This window comes from Diaphorina citri, unplaced genomic scaffold (genome assembly GCF_000475195.1).
Source record: "Diaphorina citri unplaced genomic scaffold, Diaci psyllid genome assembly version 1.1 scaffold758, whole genome shotgun sequence".
In the NCBI taxonomy this organism is placed as follows: Eukaryota; Metazoa; Arthropoda; class Insecta; order Hemiptera; family Psyllidae; genus Diaphorina; species Diaphorina citri.
The window spans coordinates 68,577-92,040 of record NW_007378191.1 but is presented as its reverse complement, the minus strand read 5'-3'; the positions used below and the strand labels follow the sequence as shown (position 1 = coordinate 92,040).

At 38.3% G+C, this 23,464-nt stretch overlaps 1 protein-coding gene across 1 annotated transcript in view; it reads left to right on the top strand.

Annotated features, from left to right (window-relative positions):
• The window catches only part of LOC103511847, a 45,845-nt gene extending 25,496 nt beyond the window's left edge, over positions 1-20,349 (top strand). The window contains exons 3-10 of the mRNA XM_026825481.1: positions 3,437-3,677; positions 4,087-4,308; positions 5,467-5,626; positions 7,346-7,578; positions 9,704-9,913; positions 10,213-10,278; positions 10,453-10,777; positions 20,158-20,349. Of these exons, the coding sequence (XP_026681282.1) occupies positions 3,437-3,677; positions 4,087-4,308; positions 5,467-5,626; positions 7,346-7,578; positions 9,704-9,913; positions 10,213-10,278; positions 10,453-10,777; positions 20,158-20,348 (1,648 nt within the window). The 3' untranslated portion in view covers position 20,349. The remainder of the gene's footprint in view (positions 1-3,436; positions 3,678-4,086; positions 4,309-5,466; positions 5,627-7,345; positions 7,579-9,703; positions 9,914-10,212; positions 10,279-10,452; positions 10,778-20,157) is intronic.
• The last annotated feature ends 3,115 nt before the right edge of the window (positions 20,350-23,464 follow it).

Below are 23,464 nucleotides of genomic sequence, written 5' to 3'. Positions count from 1 at the left end.
CGCCATATTAGACCCGCCACGTCTAGTCATCGTCAGTCTAATTCTCTTGACGTTCACATAACCACTGTTCTGCTCGATAACTTTTACTTTCCCCTTTATGACATACGAAAAAAATCTTATTTGTAAATATAAATAGATTCGAATAATCCAAGTCGAAATTTATTCTGGCACACTTGCTGTAGACATAAAAATTTTTAAAATATGAAATCATATCAAAGGGTAAATCATCAAATGACTCATTTTATTGGTCAAATCAAATGAAATATTTGAATATTTTTCACTGTCTTGTTTTGGTTATGAGTATTTATATTAGATTCCGACCATGATTCTTGGAAATATTATTTTAATAATAAGAATTTCACATTATTAAGTCCATTCCATATAATAAAATACATGTATTGTATAATAAATGAGCTCTTGAGTGGAAGGTAACCACTCGGTGAGATTAACCCTTAGAGCCCTTTTAGCTATGTGGTCAAACTCTCGAATAAATGAGCTTAAAATAATATACCTCGCCTCAGCTGGGATTGAAACCACAGTCTCCCGATTACCAGGCCAGCGCCTTGACCATTATACCACCGAGGCAGCTTCTGTTTTGGATTAAAAAAAAATGTTCATATTATTTATTTTAATTATTAATACACATTACAGAATAGAATAGAATATACCTCAGGATGAGACTGAAAAGTCTTTTTACCCCCCCCAGTCTAGATAAGGTCTTGGGGACATATTTGATAGATCATGTACGGATTGTAGTGATTTGTTAGTGGAATTCAGCTAACATTGTCTGAATCTATTGTGTCATCCTACGGAATTCAACTTAGCAAGCATCAGCCTTGAATACAATGCATATTCTGAGAGGATTTAGCATGTAATATAACACAGAGGTCAGCAAAGAACCTCAAGGAATCTGCCTGGGTACAGATAAAGCTATACAGCGATGGTACTTTATCATTATTATTGATGATGGTTGGGTTTCATGTTTTGTTTATCATGATGGATCGTATAGCTGTGGCTGACTGGTTGATTATTCTGAATAAACACAGGGCTAATTGTAATTGAATGTACAGTGAGTAACAAATTATGACATTGTATGTGTGAGTACTATTGAAAGGATCCCTAGAAGGAAACTGGTTGATTATTCTGAATAAACACAGGGCTAATTGTAATTGAATGTACAGTGAGTAACAAATTATGACATTGTATGTGTGAGTACTGAGTACTATTGAAAGGATCCCTAGAAGGAAGGAGAAGAGGACGAGGGAGAAAACGAATTGTTATTTTCTTCTACACCTGTGATAGGCATTAATGGTATTACACAGTCATAACAACCATTTTAATATAATTAGGCACCTAGATTTGGATTTTCTCGTGAATTTCAACCTTCACCCTGGTGTATGGCTAGTAAAAAAGCACTCTTTTCTTAATTTCGTGAACATGAACAACAATCGGCTAAAGTTAAATAATTAACTATAATTTTATTTTACTATGTAAACAACAAAATCACTAAAATTGGGAACATTACTCTCCCATTTTCATTTGTAAACAATAATTATACAATCGCGTTTTCATGAGTTTAAGTTCATCTAAAGTTCTGGACTATAGGCGTATGTAGTCTGTATAAAAGCACAATGTATACAGGTCTACATAATTGTAAAATAAACGAGACCTTGTTTTGATTGCGAGCTTTCAAGCCTTCCTATTCAAGTAGATAAACCTTTAGTAGAGCTGTCCAGTTAGGAAAGTTTTCGCGGGCCCGAATTTCTTACTAAGTAAATCCCTAGTTGTATTTTGGCTCGTAGGTATTCGTATAAAAATCTAGTACTATATCCGCTGAGCTACTTGTTGATTTTGATTGTCTTGCGGAGTTGCCTTTTGACACTACTTCTAACTATGCACCTAACTTCTAACTAGCATAAATCCCACCTGGTTATTTTAATCGACTTCTGGAAAATAAAGCACATTAAAATTGCATTTTGTCTTGTGATAAGGACGATAAGGTCTAAAATTTCCCAGGTGCTCCAGGTGAAAATGTACACTGCTGATTATAAATTAACCTGTGAACACCTGAAATTATATTATCTAAAATTTAATCTTCTCGTGATTTCTATGTACAGTTCATTGAAACACTGGTAGCCTAGTTAGCTTGGATGTCTGCCTTGTGGAAGCGCTAGGTCGCGGGGTTCGATTCCCGAGGCCGATTTTATCATAAACAGATGAGGTTACAGGGTAGTGGGTAAGCTTTTTTTTTTTTTTTTTTTTTTTTTTATAGGTTTGGTAGGGGATAGGGGAACTTTAACAACGGACCTCCTTTGAGTCCTTTGTTATTATAATATTGTTCCGAAACCTAGGAGAGAAGAAAGGATTGGAAAAAGTCAGACGTTCCGAGAACGAAACTTATCCGTTTGGGATAAAGTTTGCCCCGGGTTTCAATCAGGAAAGAAAATTGACAGAAGAATGGAAGTTGCCAAGAATACCTACAACAGCTGGTAGCTGGTGTATTATTTTCAACACAATAACTTCTCTACAAGCAGTAGGTTCTTATACTTTCTGAACCCAAGAACTCCGAGTAGTATGCTGTGAATTCTATTCATTCAAGCATGTATATTGACACAAGATTCTTAGTAGTTGTGCTAGTTTGTAGAGTTTTCATATGAAAGACATACTAGTGACTGGACATATCATATCATTCTGCTATAGACTATGCTATATTATACCTACTCCAATGAACAGTAGATACTCAGTACTTAGTATAACACACTGGTAAGGCATATGCGAATCAATACAGGGTGCCCAGGCACTTATTGTTCAAATGAAAAGTGTTTCGTGGATTTTGAAATACAAGGTAAAACAATTAATTAGAGCTTCATTTGGAGTATTTTAGATTTTTAGACTGTCAGCTTTTAGGACCATAAGTCCAACCAACATCAGCAACTCTACTGTTAGCGCGGTGTGGACTACGGACCCGGAAGTTGATGGTTTGAGTCCAACAGGCTTGAGGTTTTTTTACCTTACTAAGTTACCTATGGACTAATATTACTTAATATTATTTATTTTGTATCTATACATATGCATACATACATACATACTAATAGGTATCTTCTTTTTCCTTCGTCAAGCCATTATGTTTGAAAAGGCCTTACTCCATTTTTAACTTTCCTTATCCTACCTATAGGAATGAAAAGTCGTATTTTCATTTTAGAAACTGAGACGATTTCCCCTCTTCTGAAGCTCATTTCCCCTCTTTTAAAGGAAAATACGGGAATCAGTTAGACCACTAGATGGCTTTGCAGCGTCTCGCCTGTACTATACCATTGGAAATGGCTGATTCCCTCCCCGATGGGCCAAAATGACCCATTGAAGGTCTAGTGTTCAGTTTCCAAAAGGTGTTAAAACTCGTTTTTCATGAATACGTCTTTCGGTTTTCTGTTCTCAGGTCGATTCGACGACAAAGTGGCGGCTCAAGTATCGTCAGCGACGCGACCGACTTCGAGATCGTGAAGAAGAAATACCTGGACGAAGAAGAGGACGATGAATATTCCAGTATAATGAGGATGATCTCAGGCATGGACAGTGGACCTCATCGGGAGATGGCAGTGGACGTTCCTGAGACTTTCATTGCGAGAACGAAAACGCCACCTCGCTATCCTCCGCCCAGATCCGCTGAGAGGGTTCAGGTAAGATAGAATACTTACTTCCTAGGCTAAAATCCCACTTTGAGGCTTAGGCCAGCTAGTCAGATAGAAATGATCAGGTCTCAGGTCTACCTGATAGAGTGTGTGTGCTCATAAGGTATCAGGTAGACCTGACATTCGGACCTTTTCAGCTATACGTGATCAGGTGTACCTGATGGTGAGTGGCTGGCCTTGGGTGATGTAGGGGCAAACAGCCCTAAAGGATGGGTTGAGTTTACACAAATCTACTTCATAGGCTTCACTGCGATGGTCTTTGACGTCTTTTTTGTCTCCTTTAAGGCGTTTTAACATTACTGACAGTAAGTCATTTGCGCTGACTCTTCTCTACTCGTTATTGCTTGTTTGTCCAATGTTTATTGAGGAAGACTCTAATTTATTTCTCGGTTTCCAGAACGGAATCCCCATGACTGTCATCCAGCCGAAGCCCGCCCCACCTCCTCGGGATCATTTGAAGCTGGACAAGCCAGTCCCTCCGCGGAATAAAGCCCCTCCTCAACCTCCCACCTCTCCCCCTCCTCAGATACCTGTGAGGAATGTGAATAACCATGTCCCTCCTCCTCCCCCTGTGGAGGCACCGACCAAGGAACAACTCAATAGCATCCGCAAATACCAGGTAAGTGACAATGTTGTAGTTAGACTTACCGTCCGGGACACAGCTGTTGGAGAAAAATTAAGCTCGAAGGTAGGGGAAGGGGTCCTCTTGGGGGGACCAGCGGCCTCCTTGACCCCAATTTTTTGGAGTCTGACGTAGGTACCTATTTAAGGGTATTTGAGTAAATTTTGAGTGTATGGCCGCCATACACGCCCTACATGGACGCTACGCCACTGAAATCCCTAGTTGTATTTTGGCTCGTAGGTATTCGTACAAAAATCTAGTACTATATCCGCTGAGCTACTTGTTGATTTTGATTATCTTGCGGAGTTGCCTTTTGACACTACTTCTAACTATGCACCTAACTTCTAACTAGCATAAATCCCACCTGGTTATTTTAATCGACTTCTGGAAAATAAAGCACATTAAAATTGCATTTTGTCTTGTGATAAGGACGATAAGGTCTAAAATTTCCCAGGTGCTCCAGGTGAAAATGTACACTGCTGATTATAAATTAACCTGTGAACACCTGAAATTATATTATCTAAAATTTAATCTTCTCGTGATTTCTATGTACAGTTCATTGAAACACTGGTAGCCTAGTTAGCTTGGATGTCTGCCTTGTGGAAGCGCTAGGTCGCGGGGTTCGATTCCCGAGGCCGATTTTATCATAAACAGATGAGGTTCATTCTCGGAACGGCTTGCTTTCTCCTGTCCTGTCTTCTTTCTCTCTTCGTTTTCGGGACGATAAGACCTTTAAGACGTTTCCCCTCAATCAAACTTTTTTTAACCCTAGTAATAATTTATTATCACTACTTACTTGGCACCTAGGATCACTTTTCTTGGACAGTTCTGACTCTTATTCAAGATAACATTTTCTGCTGAGTGTATTATGGTTTCTGTTATTGTGTTCTTTGTTTTCTAAGATGTGGGTATGTCTTGAGGTGTTCATGTGGACATATGTAGGTTGAATAATGATAATATCCTCTGAATAGACAGTATAGACAGTATCTTGTTCTAAGCCTTCTCCTAACACAAACCTTTAACATACAGAGTGTAAATGACAAACGTAAATTATTTTCCCAAATCGTCTTGAATTATCTGTGGTGAAGCTGAGAGCTTCTTTACCATTTTTGTGGACTTATCTTTCTACTAACTTACTAAATTTCTGAATTCCAGGAAGTCATTCGAAAGCAGAAAGAGAACGATGACAAAATCGCCGAACAAAACGAATTCCTCAACCGGTCCCTACGCGGTTCCCGGAAACTGCAAGTCCTGGAAAACAAGTCGGGAGTTGTGAACGACGCATTCTCCGTGGAAGATGAACTGTTCAATGAAAATTGAGAAAATGGACTGAAGGTATTCCACCTCCCTTTGCTCCCTCAAAATAAATACAGATGATTGCAGCTCGATGAATGGCAGTTGGGCTTTCCGTCAAGCCATTATGTTTGAAAAGGCCTTACTCCATTTTTAACTTTCCTTATCCTACCTATAGGAATGAAAAGTCGTATTTTCATTTTCGAAACTGAGACGATTTCCCCTCTTCTGAAGCTCATTTCCCCTCTTTTAGCAGACGGGGTCGGCGTTTTTCGTCAGCCTCTCAATTAGCCCTAACTAGGGTGATTGCTTTGGGCTGACATTTGGTTTTGGCTACAACTAAAATCTGCATGTTAACTGGTATTGAAGGTTAGCCCGTAGCCTAGTGCGTATCACAGAATTATATTTCGTACGCACGAGGCAAAATCAGTATCCAGAGCACAGACAAAATTGGCACAATTTGTATTTTGTACAGCTCTTCTTCTTCTTTTGTCTTCTTCCTCCTCCTCTTCTTCTTGCTGTTTTTCTTCTTCTGCTTCTTCTTTTTTTAACAGTTATGCACTAATTAATTTTCGATTTTTACGATATACCGTCTATAATCTCACGTCACAGTGTTTATTAACCTCTGAGAACGTTAAAAGACTATGCGGGAACAGTCTCCGAGTATTCTTAGAGCTAAAAAAGTACCTTGACTGGAGATTGTATACCCTGGGTGAGTATATCAAGTACCTAGGCAGTAACTGGGTATAACCAGACTATAAACCTTCATAGGTAAATACTGTACTATAGTTGTGGTAAAGAAAGAAATTGTTTGTGTATGTTGTTGCCAGATGACAGATTTTTTCACCTGCGCAAAATAGAGTGCAGTGCATCACTGTGTGTAATTTTCTTCTTTTTTCAATGGAAAATACTTTTGCCGTGGACTGTTTTAAGGCTAAAAACAGAGTGAAGCGGATATCATGGAACATAGAGCTTACCTTAAATTGAGCCGTATTCGATTGAGTGACTTTTTTTATAGTCAACATGGCTGAGCCAATGAGATTGTGAGATTCCGCTTTGCGGAGCAAGTGTGGACGTCCAAAGCGGAATCTCATTGGGTCAGCCATGTTGACTATAAAAAAGTCACATGATCGAATACGCTTTAAGGTGCTTCTAAATTGCTTCGGCAACACTGTATTTGATTCTCTATTCAAACCGTACTATAGAAATAATGTCCCCGGTACGTTTGAAGGTGTCATATGAAAAATTATCATAGCACTCAGTGGTGATAAGGTTTTCACAACCGCACATGACTATACTGATAAGATGGGTTCGTGTTTGTCAATTAGTAAATATCGTAATAGTTTTTTAGTGCTATGATTCACAATAGTTGCTAGATCGCTATGGTGTCGACTTTACCTGCAAGTGAGAAAAAATACAAGGACTTGTTTTATTATAAGGTTTGTTTATTTGTTTTTTCTGTTCTGTTTATTAAATTTGAATCATTGAAAATGAAATTTCGTTATCTAGGAATACCTAGACGAGTAACAGACCTATAGGTATATTTGTTATTATTTTTAACGAGAGTCCGTCTAGGTACTCTAGGTATTTTGTTATTTTGGTGTGATACCTGGCGCGGCGTGCAAGTATATATAGTGTGGTGTGATACCTGGCGCGGCGTGCAAGTATATATAGTGTGGTGTGATACCCACTCGGCCACGGAGGTTGCTTTCTAACTGTGAATTATTCTTCCTTCTTTCAGATTATGGAGAAACGGTGTCCGCCATCAAAAGACTTATGGTTAACTTGAAGAAGTTAAATCAACTGGAAGGCACGGCCGTTCCAGAATCCAAACTGCAACTTGTACAGAATCTAATATTAAGTCCAGAGTTCGGAAGAGCATTGTTCTTACACAATGCTGTACAGCAAAGTTATTCGTTTAAAAGTGAAACAGCAATACCTCTGACGTCACACTTGCAATCATTAGCCAAGGAGGTAAGTTAGCCAACAAGGTTACGTTACTCAGTGGGTAACCTATTAGATGGAAGCTATTTCTATGTCATAAAAAAACGATAGTACCTACTTATATATACTCGTATAACCAACGTTGTTTTCCCAACCTATTACACTTTGTTTTATATTTTGACAAAGTAAATGGCAAAGAACTAATGAGTCTGAAACACGTGCTTTATGTTCATGTGGAAGGACATGGTAGAGATAATCATCTGCAAATTGAAATCGCGGAAACTCATAAATTACATAACACAATACGAGTAGTAGACTAGTAGGTTGGAAGATATATCGCCATACTGCCGTAGTAGGCCATATGCCATATGGCGACCCTATTTAAATAGGTAAAGGCTAGGAAGAAGAAGACTGCCATAGTGGGATTCCTATCTTGTAGGTATCTGCTAGGGTAGAAATGAAAATGAGTATTAATAGGGAGAAGCTTTCTAGTGAGACAAAAAGCACTAGAAGCTTTCCGCCGCGTCGCGCAGACCCACCTAAACTTTGGACTTTGCCCCGAAATGCTAAAAAATAATAAAAACGTCTCGTAGGTAGTTAGGTATCTACTTACGCTACGTATGACTTTTAAGTTTGAAAAAGGAGACTTAACGAGAGCCGATTCTCTTACTTCGTTTCCATTTTTATTAAGAGCTAAGTTAGGGAGTGAAGGGACATTGGGAGAAAGAGGGAAAAACAGAGGGAGGGAGAAATTGCATTATTCTGATGCAGAGACAAAAATGTAATACGTTTGAGATTTTCAATTTAGTACCCATATTTATCTGACGTAAGCGAATACATAGCATTTACAGACACTTATATTACTTAATACTTATAATATTACTTATGTTTATGAGAACCCATAAAATAGGCTAAGTTTTTAATATGTCTCGCAATATAAGCTCCATGGGTAAAATGTAATTCGAAAGCGTTTATTAATTCCGCTTTTCATATGTGTACTGACTGTACACTGTACTCATAAGGAACTTACTAATTTATATTCTGAAACTTACTTATTTATAAGTACTGTACTCATTAGGAACTTACTTATTAACTTACTTATTTATATATTTAACTTGATCCCCTGATTACTTACCTACTTATCCGCGTCATATTTAACTTGGTCCCCTGAGTAGGAGGAAAAGAGAGAGATTTGATAGAGAGAGCTATGTATAACAATGGAGGTCTTATCGTCCTGAATGGAGGTCTTATCGGAGGTCTATGGAGGTCTTATCGGAGGTCTATGGAGGTCTTATCGTCCTGAAATCAAAGAGTGGACGAGGACATAGTCAGCCGTTCCGAGAACGAACCTTAACAAGATAAAGTCCGCTCCGGACGGGAACCCGCGACCTAGCGCTTACAAGGTAGACTTACTACCTTCCAAAAGAATACTCTATTACTTGTAAGCAGTGGCGTAGCGTGGTCTAAAGTCAAGTGTAAGGCGTGTAGGACAGGTGGGGGGCCCAAGGATCCAAACTCTAAGATTGAAGGGCTCGAGGGGATTTCTAACACAATACCATATTGTCTTCTGAGTGACGTATTACGATTTGTCTCAAAAATGGTTTTCAAAAGGAATTTATTTCCCCTTCTAACAATAATATAGCACGAGACCTTGTTTAGACTGCTGGGGTGAAGAGGCTTTGCTCATTCGAGCAGGATAAACAAGGTACCTAATCTCGTATATTCTAAGTATTCTACTCGTACGTACGGTGGGTTCCTTCCCTCAGAATTTGAAAGTTTACCGTTCATGAAACCAAAGTTCAAATTCACTTGAAAATATGTAGGTATTTATACCGTTCTGTGTAATTTACAGTTCTGTACAACTATTAGTTAGAAAATAAGTGGGAACCTACCTCGGATTTCACTTTCCTTTCTCCTCTGTAGACAGAGCTAAGCCTGAACAATTTTAAAGGCTTGTCCTACAACTGGAACGATATCGAATTTCATATCTAGAACTATGCTATGACTGGGTACCTAGCAATATTTATAGCTTTTAGCCATTATTTACTGTTTTATGGCCACGATTTATAGCGTGTACCTTTACAGCTTCATTTTAGTTTTACGACTTTCTTAGTTCTTACACAATGTTTTTTTTTTCTGCTAAGGCTAATAATCTAATCGATACTTTCTGTTTAATTTCCAGGGAGCAACGATCAGGAATGAAGGCGATGCTGTCATAGTAGGGAGAGTTGTCAAGGGTGGCCTGGCAGACAGAACAGGACTTCTTCACGAAGGAGACGAGATCCTCGAAATTAATGGCATAGAGATTCGAGGCAAAAGTATTCATATTGTCTGTGATATTTTAGTTGGATTGACGGGTCAAGAGATGACCATGGGTCGAGAGGCATGGAAAACATCACATGCCTTCAGGCACACTGAGCACACTCGTATTTGTCAAGGGTCTAGATTTTCCTTGCCCTTGCCCAAATTAATCTGAAGAAACCATTTATACTAATGTAAATTTATAATGAAACAATAAGTTGTTCACATACCTATAGTCGACCGGCCGTCGATCGATGTCGGCTGAACCGTCCACACTGCTTCGACAACATAAATTCACTTGGTCGATTGACGGCTGGTCGACTATGTTTGGGCGCACCTTAAAATGATTGATGATACGAGCAGATGACCATGTTGGTTCTGCCCAACCCGGAAACGAACACGAAGCGAACAAATTCTAGAGAAAATTTGGTGAGTTCATGATTCGTACTGTTTAGGTTACGAAGTAGATCTTCTTCTTCTTCTTCTTCTTCTTCTTCTTCTTCTTCTTCTTCTTCTTCTTCTTCTTTTTTTACTCTACCTTATCCCAATAGATGGCAATTAACAGTTTAAAGGAGGCACTTGGTAATGCTGTGATAATAAAACTGTTTCTATCTAATGCCCGATTTTTCAGACTTCGACGTTGACGAGATTCTCACATACGAAGAGGTATCCCTGTATTATCCCCGATCTAATGAGAAGAGGCCGATCGTTCTCATAGGGCCGCCTAATATCGGCCGACACGAACTACGGCAAAGACTGATGGAAGATTCGGATAGATTTGCCGCCGCTATTCCGCACACTAGTAGACCAATGAAAGACGGAGAAGTGGATGGCCAGGACTACCATTTCATAACCCGCGCTCAATTCGAATTGGACATTCTGGCGAGGAAGTTCATCGAACATGGAGAGTATGAAAAGTCTTATTACGGTGAGTTTCATTAGGGGAAGCACAAGCCGTATTTTTCTTTGCAATTTTCCCTCTTGTGAAGCTTGTTTCCCCTCCTTTCGCGTTAGAGCGCCTGTGCTAGGAAAAAAAAGAACTAACGAGTCTGAAACACGTGCTTTATGTTCATGTGGAAGGACATGGTAGAGATAATCATCTGCAAATTGAAATCGCGGAAACTCATAAATTACATAACACAATACGAGTAGTAGACTAGTAGGTTGGAAAATATATCGCCATACTGCCGTAGTAGGCCATATGCCATATGGCGACCCTATTTAAATAGGTAAAGGCTAGGAAGAAGAAGACTGCCATAGTGGGATTCCTATCTTGTAGGTATCTGCTAGGGTAGAAATGAAAATGAGTATTAATAGGGAGAAGCTTTCTAGTGAGACAAAAAGCACTAGAAGCTTTCCGCCGCGTCGCGCAGACCCACCTAAACTTTGGACTTTGCCCCGAAATGCTAAAAAATAATAAAAACGTCTCGTAGGTAGTTAGGTATCTACTTACGCTACGTATGACTTTTAAGTTTGAAAAAGGAGACTTAACGAGAGCCGATTCTCTTACTTCGTTTCCATTTTTATTAAGAGCTAATTTATCTAGATTCTAGCTCTGTTTTTTTCTTTTCCTTTTTTTTACATAAAATTTTCACGTTTGATTTCCTTTTTGCAGAGTATCAAAGTGTTAGAATCGTGTTCACTGCCCGAAGCTTCGGAATGTATCAATATTCTAGAAGACATGGATCAGACGTTAAGCGCTCACGATGCTATAGTGATGAATTTGACTCCCAATATTATGAACCCGGTAGAACAACCTGTCGTCTCCTATAACGTACATGCGTCGTGTGACCTTGAACTTATTTCAACTCTGCTATTACATATTTCCTATCTCGCTCTCTCCTTTGCACTTCTCTACCCTATCTCGCTCTATATTTCTCTTTCTCTTCCTCTCTCTCTCACTCTTTCCTTTCCGCTCGCTTTGAACTCGTCTCAACTGTGATTATCTCCTATCTCTCTCTTTCCTTTGAGCTTCTATCATTTAATGAACTCCTGGTAAGTACCTAAAACTGACCCTGAATTTCAAAAGTTCATCTCCAGAGGAAGTCGATCTATGAAGGTGAGAAAAACCTGCCGAATCAGTTCGTGTAAAGATACACAGGCGTGCTTACTGGAACTTGGCCTGGCGTATTGCCGTGAGCTCAGATTGAAGGGCTCGAGGGGATTTCTAACACAATACCATATTGTCTTCTGAGTGACGTATTACGATTCGTCTCAAAAATGGTTTTCAAAAAGAATTTATTTCCTCTAAAACTGACCTGAATTTCAAAAGTTCATCTCCAGAGGAAGTCGATCTATGAAGGTGAGAAAAACTTGCCGAATCGGTTCGTGTAAAGATACACAGGCGTGCTTACTGGAACTTGGCCTGGCGTATTACAGGAGAAAAATTAAGCTCGAAGGTAGGGGAAGGGGTCCTCTTGGGGGGACCAGCGGCCTCCTTGACCCCAATTTTTTGGAGTCTGATGTACCTATTTAAGGGTGTTTGAGTAAATTTTGAGTGTATGGCCGCCATACACGCCCTACATGGACGCTACGCCACTGTTGGGGCTATTGGCCATTAATGGGTAAATAAGGTAAAATTTGAGAGCAAGGTAGTAGAAGGACGTTTGAAATTTTTATTAGGCCCGGGAAAGTTGTATTAGCGCCGTTCGAGTCTGATGTACCTATTTAAGGGTGTTTGAGTAAATTTTGAGTGTATGGCCGCCATACACGCCCTACATGGACGCTACGCCACTGCTTGTAAGTTATCAACACTGTCGTATAATGCACCCAATCTCCGAAATTTGCAAACAGGTATCAGCTGCTAATCACTGTAAATTGCAAAATTTGCAAATCTCAGCTTGTATCATAGTCATAACAAGAAAGGGAAAATAAATCTCTGTTGTTTCTACAAGATCATTTTCATTTCACAGATCATATATTTTTGTACCAGAAGGTACCTAAATGTACAACCCTATATTTGAAATTTGTATACAGGGTGTTCATACATTACTCGTGGTTGGTGTCCGGATCGGTGCGGTGACCATCTGGGCAATGGACAATCCAGAAGTTGGAGCCATATTTATGAAATTACTCTCAGGCAGGACTGCAGCATCAATTCATTCAATTCTAAACTTTTTGGAACACCCTGTAAGCCGGGGAAGTAATTCAACATATTGTTTCATGTCATATTTCATGCAACATAAATATCATTGCAGCATTACAAGAAACAATTGAGAGAGAGAGAGAGAGAGAGAGAGAGAGAGAGAGAAAGAGAGAGAGAAAAAAAGAGAGAGAGAAAGAGTGAGAGAGAGAGAGAGAGAGAGAGAGAGAGAGAGAAAGAGAAAGCGAGAGAGAAAGACGTACTGAGAGTGAGAGAGACTCAATCACACTTCTATATGTTCATGTGGCTTCGAACATTAATTACATTTAATGAGAAAAAGAAAGAAAATCATAAGAAAATAGTCTAGCCAATTGCGGAATTCTTTGTGGCGACCAAGAAACCATCTGACTTCGGAATATGAACATTCTTATGTACTGTCGATTCTGAACGCGTTAGTGGTTCGAGTCTAAGTACCAACAATTTCCTTATGAATACTGTGATAGTTTGTGTAGTGCACATCGCGTTTTATCGCCAAACATTTTGTTGTATCTCCGGTTTCGGTCGTCGTAAACGATTTCGACAATCTTGATGTATAATGAAAAGGCAACCAAAACAGACACAATTTTTCCTGATGAGAACACCAGATTTCTGTTTATGGGGGAAAAGTTTCGAGTTATTCAAGCGGAAAGTTGGTCAAAAAATCTCAAAAACTGAAACTTTGGAGAGAATCACTCCTAAAAATAGGTAAGTTTGTATTTTTTTGCATATTATTATGATTGTTCTAGATTTAAAATTTTGTGCAAATTTCAAAAATGAAAACCGTTTCTTTTTACGACAAGTAGAAAAAAAGTTATTCAACTTTTTCTGAGGGTGCCTCTCATTTTCCCCAAAACACACAAAATGGCGGTTATCTAGAGAACCGATCGAAACCGCTCATGCATATGGGAATGATTATTGTTGGAAATGATCCCATATATCTACTGTAGGCCGTTGTCCCTATAATTCTGGACCACCCTGTATATATTTTTCAAGTCAACCTCAAGTGCTAACCAAGTTCAAGTTATATAGAAAAAATAAGAAATTTCACCCCCATTTTATGAATAATTTCTCAAACATTTTGAAAAACATACAAAGGCTAAAAATCATTTTAAAGTCTTTTTCGATTTTATTTTAATCGTTACATCGAAGTTTTTTTTTTACAATTAGAACTAGTCAGTTTGTTTACATTCCAAAGCACGTTTCCACCCGATATGAGTGCACTATGTTAGTGATAAAAATAAACAAGCTGTAAGTACTACACTATTGCATATACAGACGTTATACCAGGTGTATCAATATCTCAACAATGTTCAAGATACTAAGAAATAGTTTTACAATGGTGAAAAACTATGATGATGCCGAATATCTCTCAAATGAAGACAAAGAATTATTTGTAAGAATTTATCAAGAACTACAATTCATACATCAAAAAATGCAAGCAAAAGAAATCTGTGATGCCACCATTCTAGTAAATATAATTAACTCTATAGCAGATAGTATAAAAAATAAGTCAAAACATATTCATGAGATGTCTGAATTAAACAATTCTCTAGCTATAAAATCGACGGAAATGGAAAATGAAATTGAATACTTAAAAGACCAACTAGCACAGAAAAACAAAGAGATCAACAGTATGATTGCTGAAAATGAAGAAATTCTAGATAATGAAAAAAGAACCATAAAGGAAAAGAGCAAAGAAATTGTAGAGTTGAAGACCAAAATAAATGAAATAAGCAGAATTGAAGAAGTTCGGTCACTAGCAGAAGAAATCAAAGAAACAAATGAACACAATACTAGTACAAACGTGATTGAGTTTCATACACCTCCTCGGTCTGCAAATAATTCACATCCACCACAAACTAATGAACACAATAAGAACGCATATTTCTCATCCCCTGAAAACAGCAGTCCAGAGAACTCTATATTTTATACAACAAGAAAATCTACGAACCCCAAACAATATCAAACAGAAGGAAACAACATGACACGAAAAGAAATGGAAGCAAAAATATTGACAATTGAGAAAAACATAGAGAAAATTTTACATAAAATACAAGAACCTTCACAATTAAATGTAAATACCAAAAGAAATACATCAAATCTGATACAAGAAATAGAAAAACAAACAGATATCCTGATCATTGGAGACAAACACGCAACAAACTTGAAACCTACACTTGAGAAGAAAATACCAAATAATCTTCATATAATGGAATACTGCAACACTGAGATCACATTATCTGATATCAGCACACTAAATGAAATAAAAACATTGAAATGCAAACATCTCATACTAGTTGCAGGGAGCAATGACATACAGAAAACGCCAAAAAAATTAATAAAACAAGCCATAAATATAATAGCGAAACAATTTGCAAACAGCACTATCCATCTCATACAAATTCCGGATAGATATGATAATGTGAACCTCAATTTTCATATCAATTCAGTGAATAAGATGGTCTTTGACCATATAAAAAAATACAAACATATTGTCGTTTATAAACCACAAGAACTTATACAATCCTGGGATTACGAGAATAAGATCGAAATCAACAGAAATGGGAAAATCAAGATTTGTAACGAGATTAGTAAAGCCATACGATCATTCCACCGAAAATATCAAGCAGAAATCAATCAAAGATCGTTGAGTCAACAAAAATATCAAAAGTATCCACATCGTAATCAATACTATAACAGTTATTATTATCAATCATCATGGAAACCAAAAGAAGGCACCAAAGAAAATAAAAACAACAGAAACGTTCATTTCAAAAGATGGAATAAGGACAATACAAACCAAGAGTATAGAAGAAGATGGAATTATCAAAATACACAACAAACCCACCCTGTAGCTTCAAGACAAACTTCTAACCAAACAGAGCACTGGTCAGCACAGAACGATAACTATCAACAGAACTACGAGTACTACTATTATCCTTATGAACAGTATGGATATGATGACAATGATATGCAACTGCATTATCAGCAAAATTACTCAGACGAGTATCAAGTCTGACAAACATCGCAAGAATCTGACAACTGTTATACTTATTATAACACTTCACCTTCTTCAAACCTCTGTCTTTCAACCTTGACGCAGGAACAAAAAAATGTTCCAGACAATTTTTCCACAAGATGGAACCCTGACGACTTTAGGAATCAAAGTAATTTGATAACAATCACTGAAAAACACATCTCTCGAACCAACTGTCTGAAGATCTATTACCAAAATACAAGAGGATTGCGCACCAAACTGGATAAGCTTCAAGCTGGAATACCTACTCTCAACTTCGACATTTACGCATTGACAGAAACATGGTTAACAGATGAAATCAACGATCCTGAATTGGGTTTTTCCAAGTTCAATGTCTTTCGAAGCGACAGAACGAAGCAAACATCTCATAAATCGGATGGTGGAGGCGTACTCATTGCAACAAGGAAATCACTCGTTGCCCATCAAATTGATACAAATAATTCGACCACAGAATCCATTTATGTATTTGTTAAAAATAAAAACCACCAAGTTATAGTAGGTAATGTATACATTCCTTGTAAGTCCTCTCTGCAAACTATTCTAAATTTTACCGAAGAACTAGATGAGGTATGTTCGAAATACCCCCATACTGACATAATATTGACAGGTGACTTTAACCATCGAAACCTAAAATGGCAAGCAGATCTAACACTTGATCCCTGCACTGTTCATACAGGACCATCTGAATCCCTGTATTCAAATTTATGTTTTTACCATAATCTGAAACAATATAGTTCTATCCTCAATAGCGATCAAGTTCAATTAGACCTTGTATTTTCGAACATACAAAAAGTTAACGTTGAAGAGAGTCTTGACAGATTACCAATTTTAGTAGATGAACATCATCCACCATTAAATATTGAAGTAAAATTTCCATTGAACAAAAGAAAAACTAATGGAACCGGGAACAATGAGGATAGAACTGTGTTGTGTTACAAACAAGCAAATTATATTTTGATGAGTCAGTCTTTACAATCGGTAAACTGGAACCATGACCTAGGACAAGCAGAAAGTGTTGACGAAGCTACCGAGTATTTTTATAATATTCTTAGAGAAAACATCGTTAAGTTTGTCCCTAGTAAGACAATTCGTGATTTTAAATTCCCGGTATGGGCTACACCAAATCTTAAAAACTTAATAATTGAGAAGAAAAAAGCACATAAAAATTTTAAAACTACAGGTAGCCAAAGTTATAAAATTGCATTTCAAGACCTTAGAACAAAATGTAAAAACAAATCAGAGCAGGACTATAAAAAATATATTCAAGGAAAAGAACGAGAATTCAAAGAAAATCCAGAAAAATTTTGGTCATTTAGGTATTCGCGAGAAAAAGAATGATGAAAGTTTACCTCTTATGTTACATCTTGACAATGAATCATCGTGTGATGGAAATATCATTGCGAACTTATTTGCAAAAAATTTCGCGTCCGTGTACTCGAGTGAACAATTAGCACCGCCTGAATTCAAGTTTCGTGACAGCCTAATTACGCCTCTAACAAATATTTACATAAAGGAAGAGGACATTCTAAAAGCCCTAAAAGCACTAAAAAACGACTCGTCATGTGGACCAGATTTAATCCCACCCGTTTTATTAAAAAATAAGATTCAACCATTGACGTATTTTTTATGTCAGAAAAACAAATCAAGGACAAGCTGCATGAATTATTTAAAAATTGAATCAATGTACTTTTAGTATATCTTACCACCTACATACTTTTATTATTTTATTATTAAGTATTAGTCTATTAGTTTTTAATGTTAAATTGTATTAGTATAATTTTCAATTGTAAAAAGGGAATTCCCGTAAATTTATACAAATAAATTCCCAATTAAATTAAATTAAATAAATAAATAGTATTATAGTACATAAGCACTTACATATTATTATTCTAAGGTCGGGTTTTGGAGATTTCGCATCTACTTTCACGTCCGACCAGGAATATCAAATAAAATTTGCTTAAAGTTGAAGGGAAGTGGGAGCAAAGTTGAGGTGAAAATGCCGAAAAACGATGAAATTCTGTTTCGTGTTAATATAGGCCGGGCGGTGCTGCGAACCCTTGACGTTCGCGCGCCTCCCGGCGCGCTTGATAGGTACTCCTTTACTGTTGGTAAGAGGAGATGAAAGACAAGAGTAGAGGTTTAACAGACTAGATTAGACTAGATAGGCGAACTCAACAGGACCGGACCAACAGGACGATCCAGTGCAAACCGAACACACCGATCCAACCCGAGTCATCCATCAGTCCAGGCCGTCCCAGGAAATCTCCAATTTCGTAGGGCGCAGCACTGAGAAGTTTATTTTTAAGTTGAAGTTTGAAATTAACAGGATTTACTTCTTTAAGACTGTCAGGCAAGGAGTTGTACATAGAGATTCCTTGTTTAAGAAAAGATCTATCGAATATACGGTTTCTTGTAACAAGACGTTAAGAATTTCAGAGCAATAAACAAGATCTCAACCATTCCTAAGATATTAGATAAACTGGTGTACAAGAAAATTTCTCCCGTTCTATCACCATTACTCGCGCAACAACAACACGGATTTGTCCCTATGAAATCCACCACTACCAATCTTGTGTCTTTTACTGATTATGTTAATGACGTTATTGATGACGGAGCTCAATTTGACTGTATTCTGACTGATTATTCCAAAGCTTTTGACAAATTGAATTTAAACATACTAATCGCAAAATTGAGCGCGTACGGAATCGCGGATCCACTATTATCATGGTTTTGCGATTTCCTCTCAAACCGCTCACAACAAGTTTTGTATAAAGTCTCGAAAAATTCAAAAGCTTATTACTCTAACCCTTTCAATGTAACATCGGGGAGCCCTCAAGGCGGACACAACAGTGGTCTATTGTTTAATTTGTACATAAATGACATACAATACACTATTGACACCCCTTTTTGGCTTTTTGCTGATGACAAAAAACTAGGCAAGAAAATAGTAAGCAGAGAGGACACTATGAGTTTGCAAAATGTTCTCAATAAATTACATGAATGGTGTCAAACCAATAAAATGGATCTAAATGTCAATAAATGTAAAACCATAATATTCCATAGAAAGATGAATCCTATTCTACAAACACCACATCAATAATGTACCACTCCAAAGAGAGAGAGAAATTAAAGACTTAGGGGTCGTAATGGCCACTCTCTTGTACAATCTTCCTTTCATCCTACAACTAACTCTCCTATCACACAGCACTCCACTCAGCTTTCTCCAATTCATCCATCCCCACTGCACTCTATGATTTATCTCACTACCTAAATCCCCACCCTTTTCAAGCACTGACCCTAGGTTACGAAGTAGATACCTTAAGATAGCTCAGACTTTCAACCCGGAGGAGCTGGTTTTGTATTCCGGACGGGATTCAAAGACTGGGTAAGGTTAATGTGAGGAGACGCGTAGCTTGTCAGTCACCGAATGAAGGGTATAACCCCTTAGCTGATATACAGTGACGAACATCAATCAATAATTAATTTATTGAAGGGCTTATTTGTATTGAACTTTATGAGTTTCTTTTTCATTCCTTCTCTGGATTTTGTATTTTACTAGATTCGTATAGCTTAGTCCAAACTTCAGGGTTATTTGCCCTTACACCCAAGCCTCAGAGTGGGCTTTTTGGGCATGGAATTAACCCTTCAAGTCCTGGCGATACATTTATGTATCACCAAACACCTGGGTTGTATTTTACTAACTGTCTCATTCTCATTTTGTGTTGCAGATGCACGTGATTGCTCACTTCGACTACGATCCTGAAGACGACATGTACATACCTTGTAAAGAATTAGGAATGAGTTTTCAGAAGGGGGATATCCTGCATGTGATTAGCCAGGATGATCCGAATTGGTGGCAAGCCTATCGGGAAGGGGAGGAAGATCACACCTTGGCTGGTCTCATTCCTAGCAGATCCTTTCAATACCAGTAAGTCCCTGTGAATTATTGAGCAGCGTTTATAGACTGCTTCAACTCCACTCTCTCAAACTTAAATCGGCGGACCTTAGAATCAGTAGGTGGAAAGCGATATGAAAGCGTAGATGATTTTGGAGGTAAAAGTGTCGTTCGTCACAGGAAAAGAGATTTTGTCGATTTTCATTGTCCGAGTAGATGCTTACTGACATCTTCCCGTTCTTTCCTCTCTCACAGGTACATCACTGGACGCAATTCGAACAGTGGTCAACGCAGGCAAAATCTGCGTACTCAATCTTCATCCTCAATCATTGAAAATCCTGCGGAGTTCTGACTTGAAACCATTTGTGATATTTGTGGCGCCTCCTCCGTTTGAATTGTTGAAGCAGAAACGAATCCGCAGGGGCGATAACTTCAAGGTAACTTGAATGGAATAGACGTACTAAAATAAATAAATAAATAAAAAAGTTTAATAGAGGGAACTGTAACTGCCAAGGTCTTATCATCCCGAAAAAGAAGAGAGAAGGAAGACAGGATAGGAGAAAGCCAGCCTTTCCGAGAACGAACCTTACCTGTTTAGAATAAAATCCGCCCCGGGCGGGAATCGAACCCACGGCCTAGCGCTTATGCCTTTTCCCATGTTCAGATGGGGTCGGCGTTTTTCGTCGGCCTCTCAATCAGCTTTAGAGTGATCGCTTTGAGGCCAACTGGTTTTGACTGTAACCCTTGGGTGTAACGAGGGGGGAAAAGGCGGGTAACGACAAAAAAATAGACTGCTATAACTCTTGGGTGTAAAACCCGTATACGGCACTAAAATGAGGGCCCGGGGTGGACATAGTCCGTCTAAAAGCAGTGTTTTACAAGTGCTTAAGCAGGTTATCTGATCGTGATCGCGCGGTGTTTTTCTCAAGATGCTGGTATATTACAACCCTTCTACACTCATTTTGTTTAAGGGGTATGCTATTTTATTTCATTTACTCAATCATCATATTTCTCATCGCTTGTTTTTTTGACTTGTAATGCCGCCACTGGTCGCTACTCGATTAAAGTAGCTACTCACTTGTCCTCACGAGGCTGAGTACACCCCGAACTCTAAGCACAGAGCCGAAAAAACTTCGACCCAGCCGGGAATCGACCCCGGGACCTCTGGAGTGCAAGTCTAGTGTGATACCCACTTGGCCACGGAGGTCACTGATTTGAAATCATTTATTTTACTTTAACACGGACCTAAGATTTGTTCTATCATTTTTGAATTTGTCTCAACTCTACTATTTCCTATCTCGCTCTTTGTACCTCTTTGTCTATCTCTCCCTCCCTCTCTTTTCTTTACGCTTGTTCCGACTCAGCATAATACATACAGGGTGCGGCGCGGTTATTTACTTTTTTGAATCTTCGATTAAAAAAAGGCTGTTATTCTTAATTGATGATTAATGCTGAATTATTATCAAGACATGTGGGAAATTTGATTTTATGAAGGTTTGAACAGTCCACCATTCAAATGACGACCGCCATTGACGATACACTCTGGAGGCGATATCTGAGATTTCGCTCTACTCTTCCAACATTGCAACAGGTATGCTGCCTATTTCGCGGTGAATGTTAATAACCCCGTTAGGTTTCCTTAAATCCAAAGTTTACAATGATCGTAAAAGAACCATTGAAGAGTTAAAGCACAACATAGGCCGCATACCTCTTGCAATGTTGGAAGAGTAGAGCGAAATCTCAGAAATCGCCTCCAGAGTGTATCGTCAATGGCGGTCGTCAAGGCCAAACAGCCTTTTTTTAATCGAAGTTTCAAAAAAGTAAATAACCGCGCCGCACCCTGTATTATGTACTATGGTACTCACCCAAGCAACCTCCTTGGCCGAGTGGGTATCACACTAGGCACTAGGCTTGCACGCAGGAGGTCCCGGGTTCGATTCCCGACGGGACCGAGGTTTTTTCGGCTCTGTGTTTGGAGTTCGGGATGCACTCAGCCTCGTGAGGACAATTGAGTAGCTACTTTAATCGATTAGCGCCCAGTGGCGACATTACCAGTGTAAAAAAAATATTGAAATGCGGAAATTGATTGCAAAGGAGACACTTAGTAATGTTGTGATATCCACAAAAGTTGTGAAAAAGCTCTGCTTTACCACAAAGAATTTGAGAGAGATTGTATTAATAAATTTATTTTATTTCCTTGCAGACGGGAACAGCTCAAGCGCAGTATTAACAGTGACATAACAGACAAGGATAAGTCTACCTCTCCCATCCATTTCTTTAGTTCGAATTTCCTGTGTTCGAAGAGCAAACAAAAACTGAAGAAGAAAAAGTCAGCCAACAATGCACCTTTCGGTGATGGCAACTATCCACTATATTCATCATCGGCTACTGGTGAGTAACCAGAAGGGGTGATTACCCACCGGGTTTTCCTCCATGTACCGAAGCTGTCAAATAATAAAGGGCCGGTTCGAGCAATTTTTACATTCTGAAAAAAAGTCGAAATTTTTGTCAAAAACGGCAAATTTTCGACAAATCCGTTCGAGAAAGAAGAATTTGAAAAAAAAAAATTGGGTTCAAAATTTTTTTTCGATCAGCTGATTTGAAAATCTCATTTTGGTGAAAAATCTTGAAAAATTTCCTATGTGGCTGCTGTAATCGGGTTCGAGTTCGAGAATGTTTGTTTTTGTCGTGAAAATTTTGGAAACTCGAACCGATTTAAAAAAATCTGGATTTTTAGATTGTAAAAAATCGTCAAAAAAATTTTCACGAAAAAATACTCGAACCGGGCCAAATTGTTTCACCGCCATTTTTATTTCTTACCCATGAAACAACTGCTCCATTAAGGTGTGGTGCGGGGTCGAGAGAGTTACGTTCCCTCTGTCAAACCTCTTAAGAAAAAAAAAAAAAAAAAAAAAAAAATCCATGCCTATTATTGGAATTAGCTCCGGGGGCCAGATTAGGCCGTGGATGACCTGCGGGTACCAACAGTGGTACGCACTCTCAGTCCCCGGGCGGGAATCGAATCCACGTCTGATAATATTCCGAGCAACCGCAAGTACGTCAGGTGGTACTGTCCACTGAGAACCTCTGCTTGTCTACTTATTCCTAAAAAGTATCCTTTAATAGTGTTCACTTTTAAGGTCATAGAATTCTAGGTCTTATTCCTAAAAAGTATCCTTTAATAGTGTTCACTTTTAAGGGAGCTTACCGAATCTATGGCTAGTCCTAATCTAAACTCCATAGAGGAATTTCGTAAGAAAAGACGCACATTTACATGCATATTGGAATAGTATTGTATTGTGCCCTTTTTTTACCTCCCATTATTTTATTTGAATTTTATGAATTTGATCAGGATCCAGTTTTATCAGGACCTAGTCTCTCGGTTAGACAAACCAAAATTTTAAATTTAGTAGAAAATAAAGCATGATATGCGTCCAGTTAAAATAACCTTCATTTTCTGTATTCTGTTTTACCGATACCTGATGTCTACCTTTTTGTGTCAAATATTATTTTCCTTCTTTTATGTATTCACAATTTAAAGTTGTACCTACTACGGAATTCG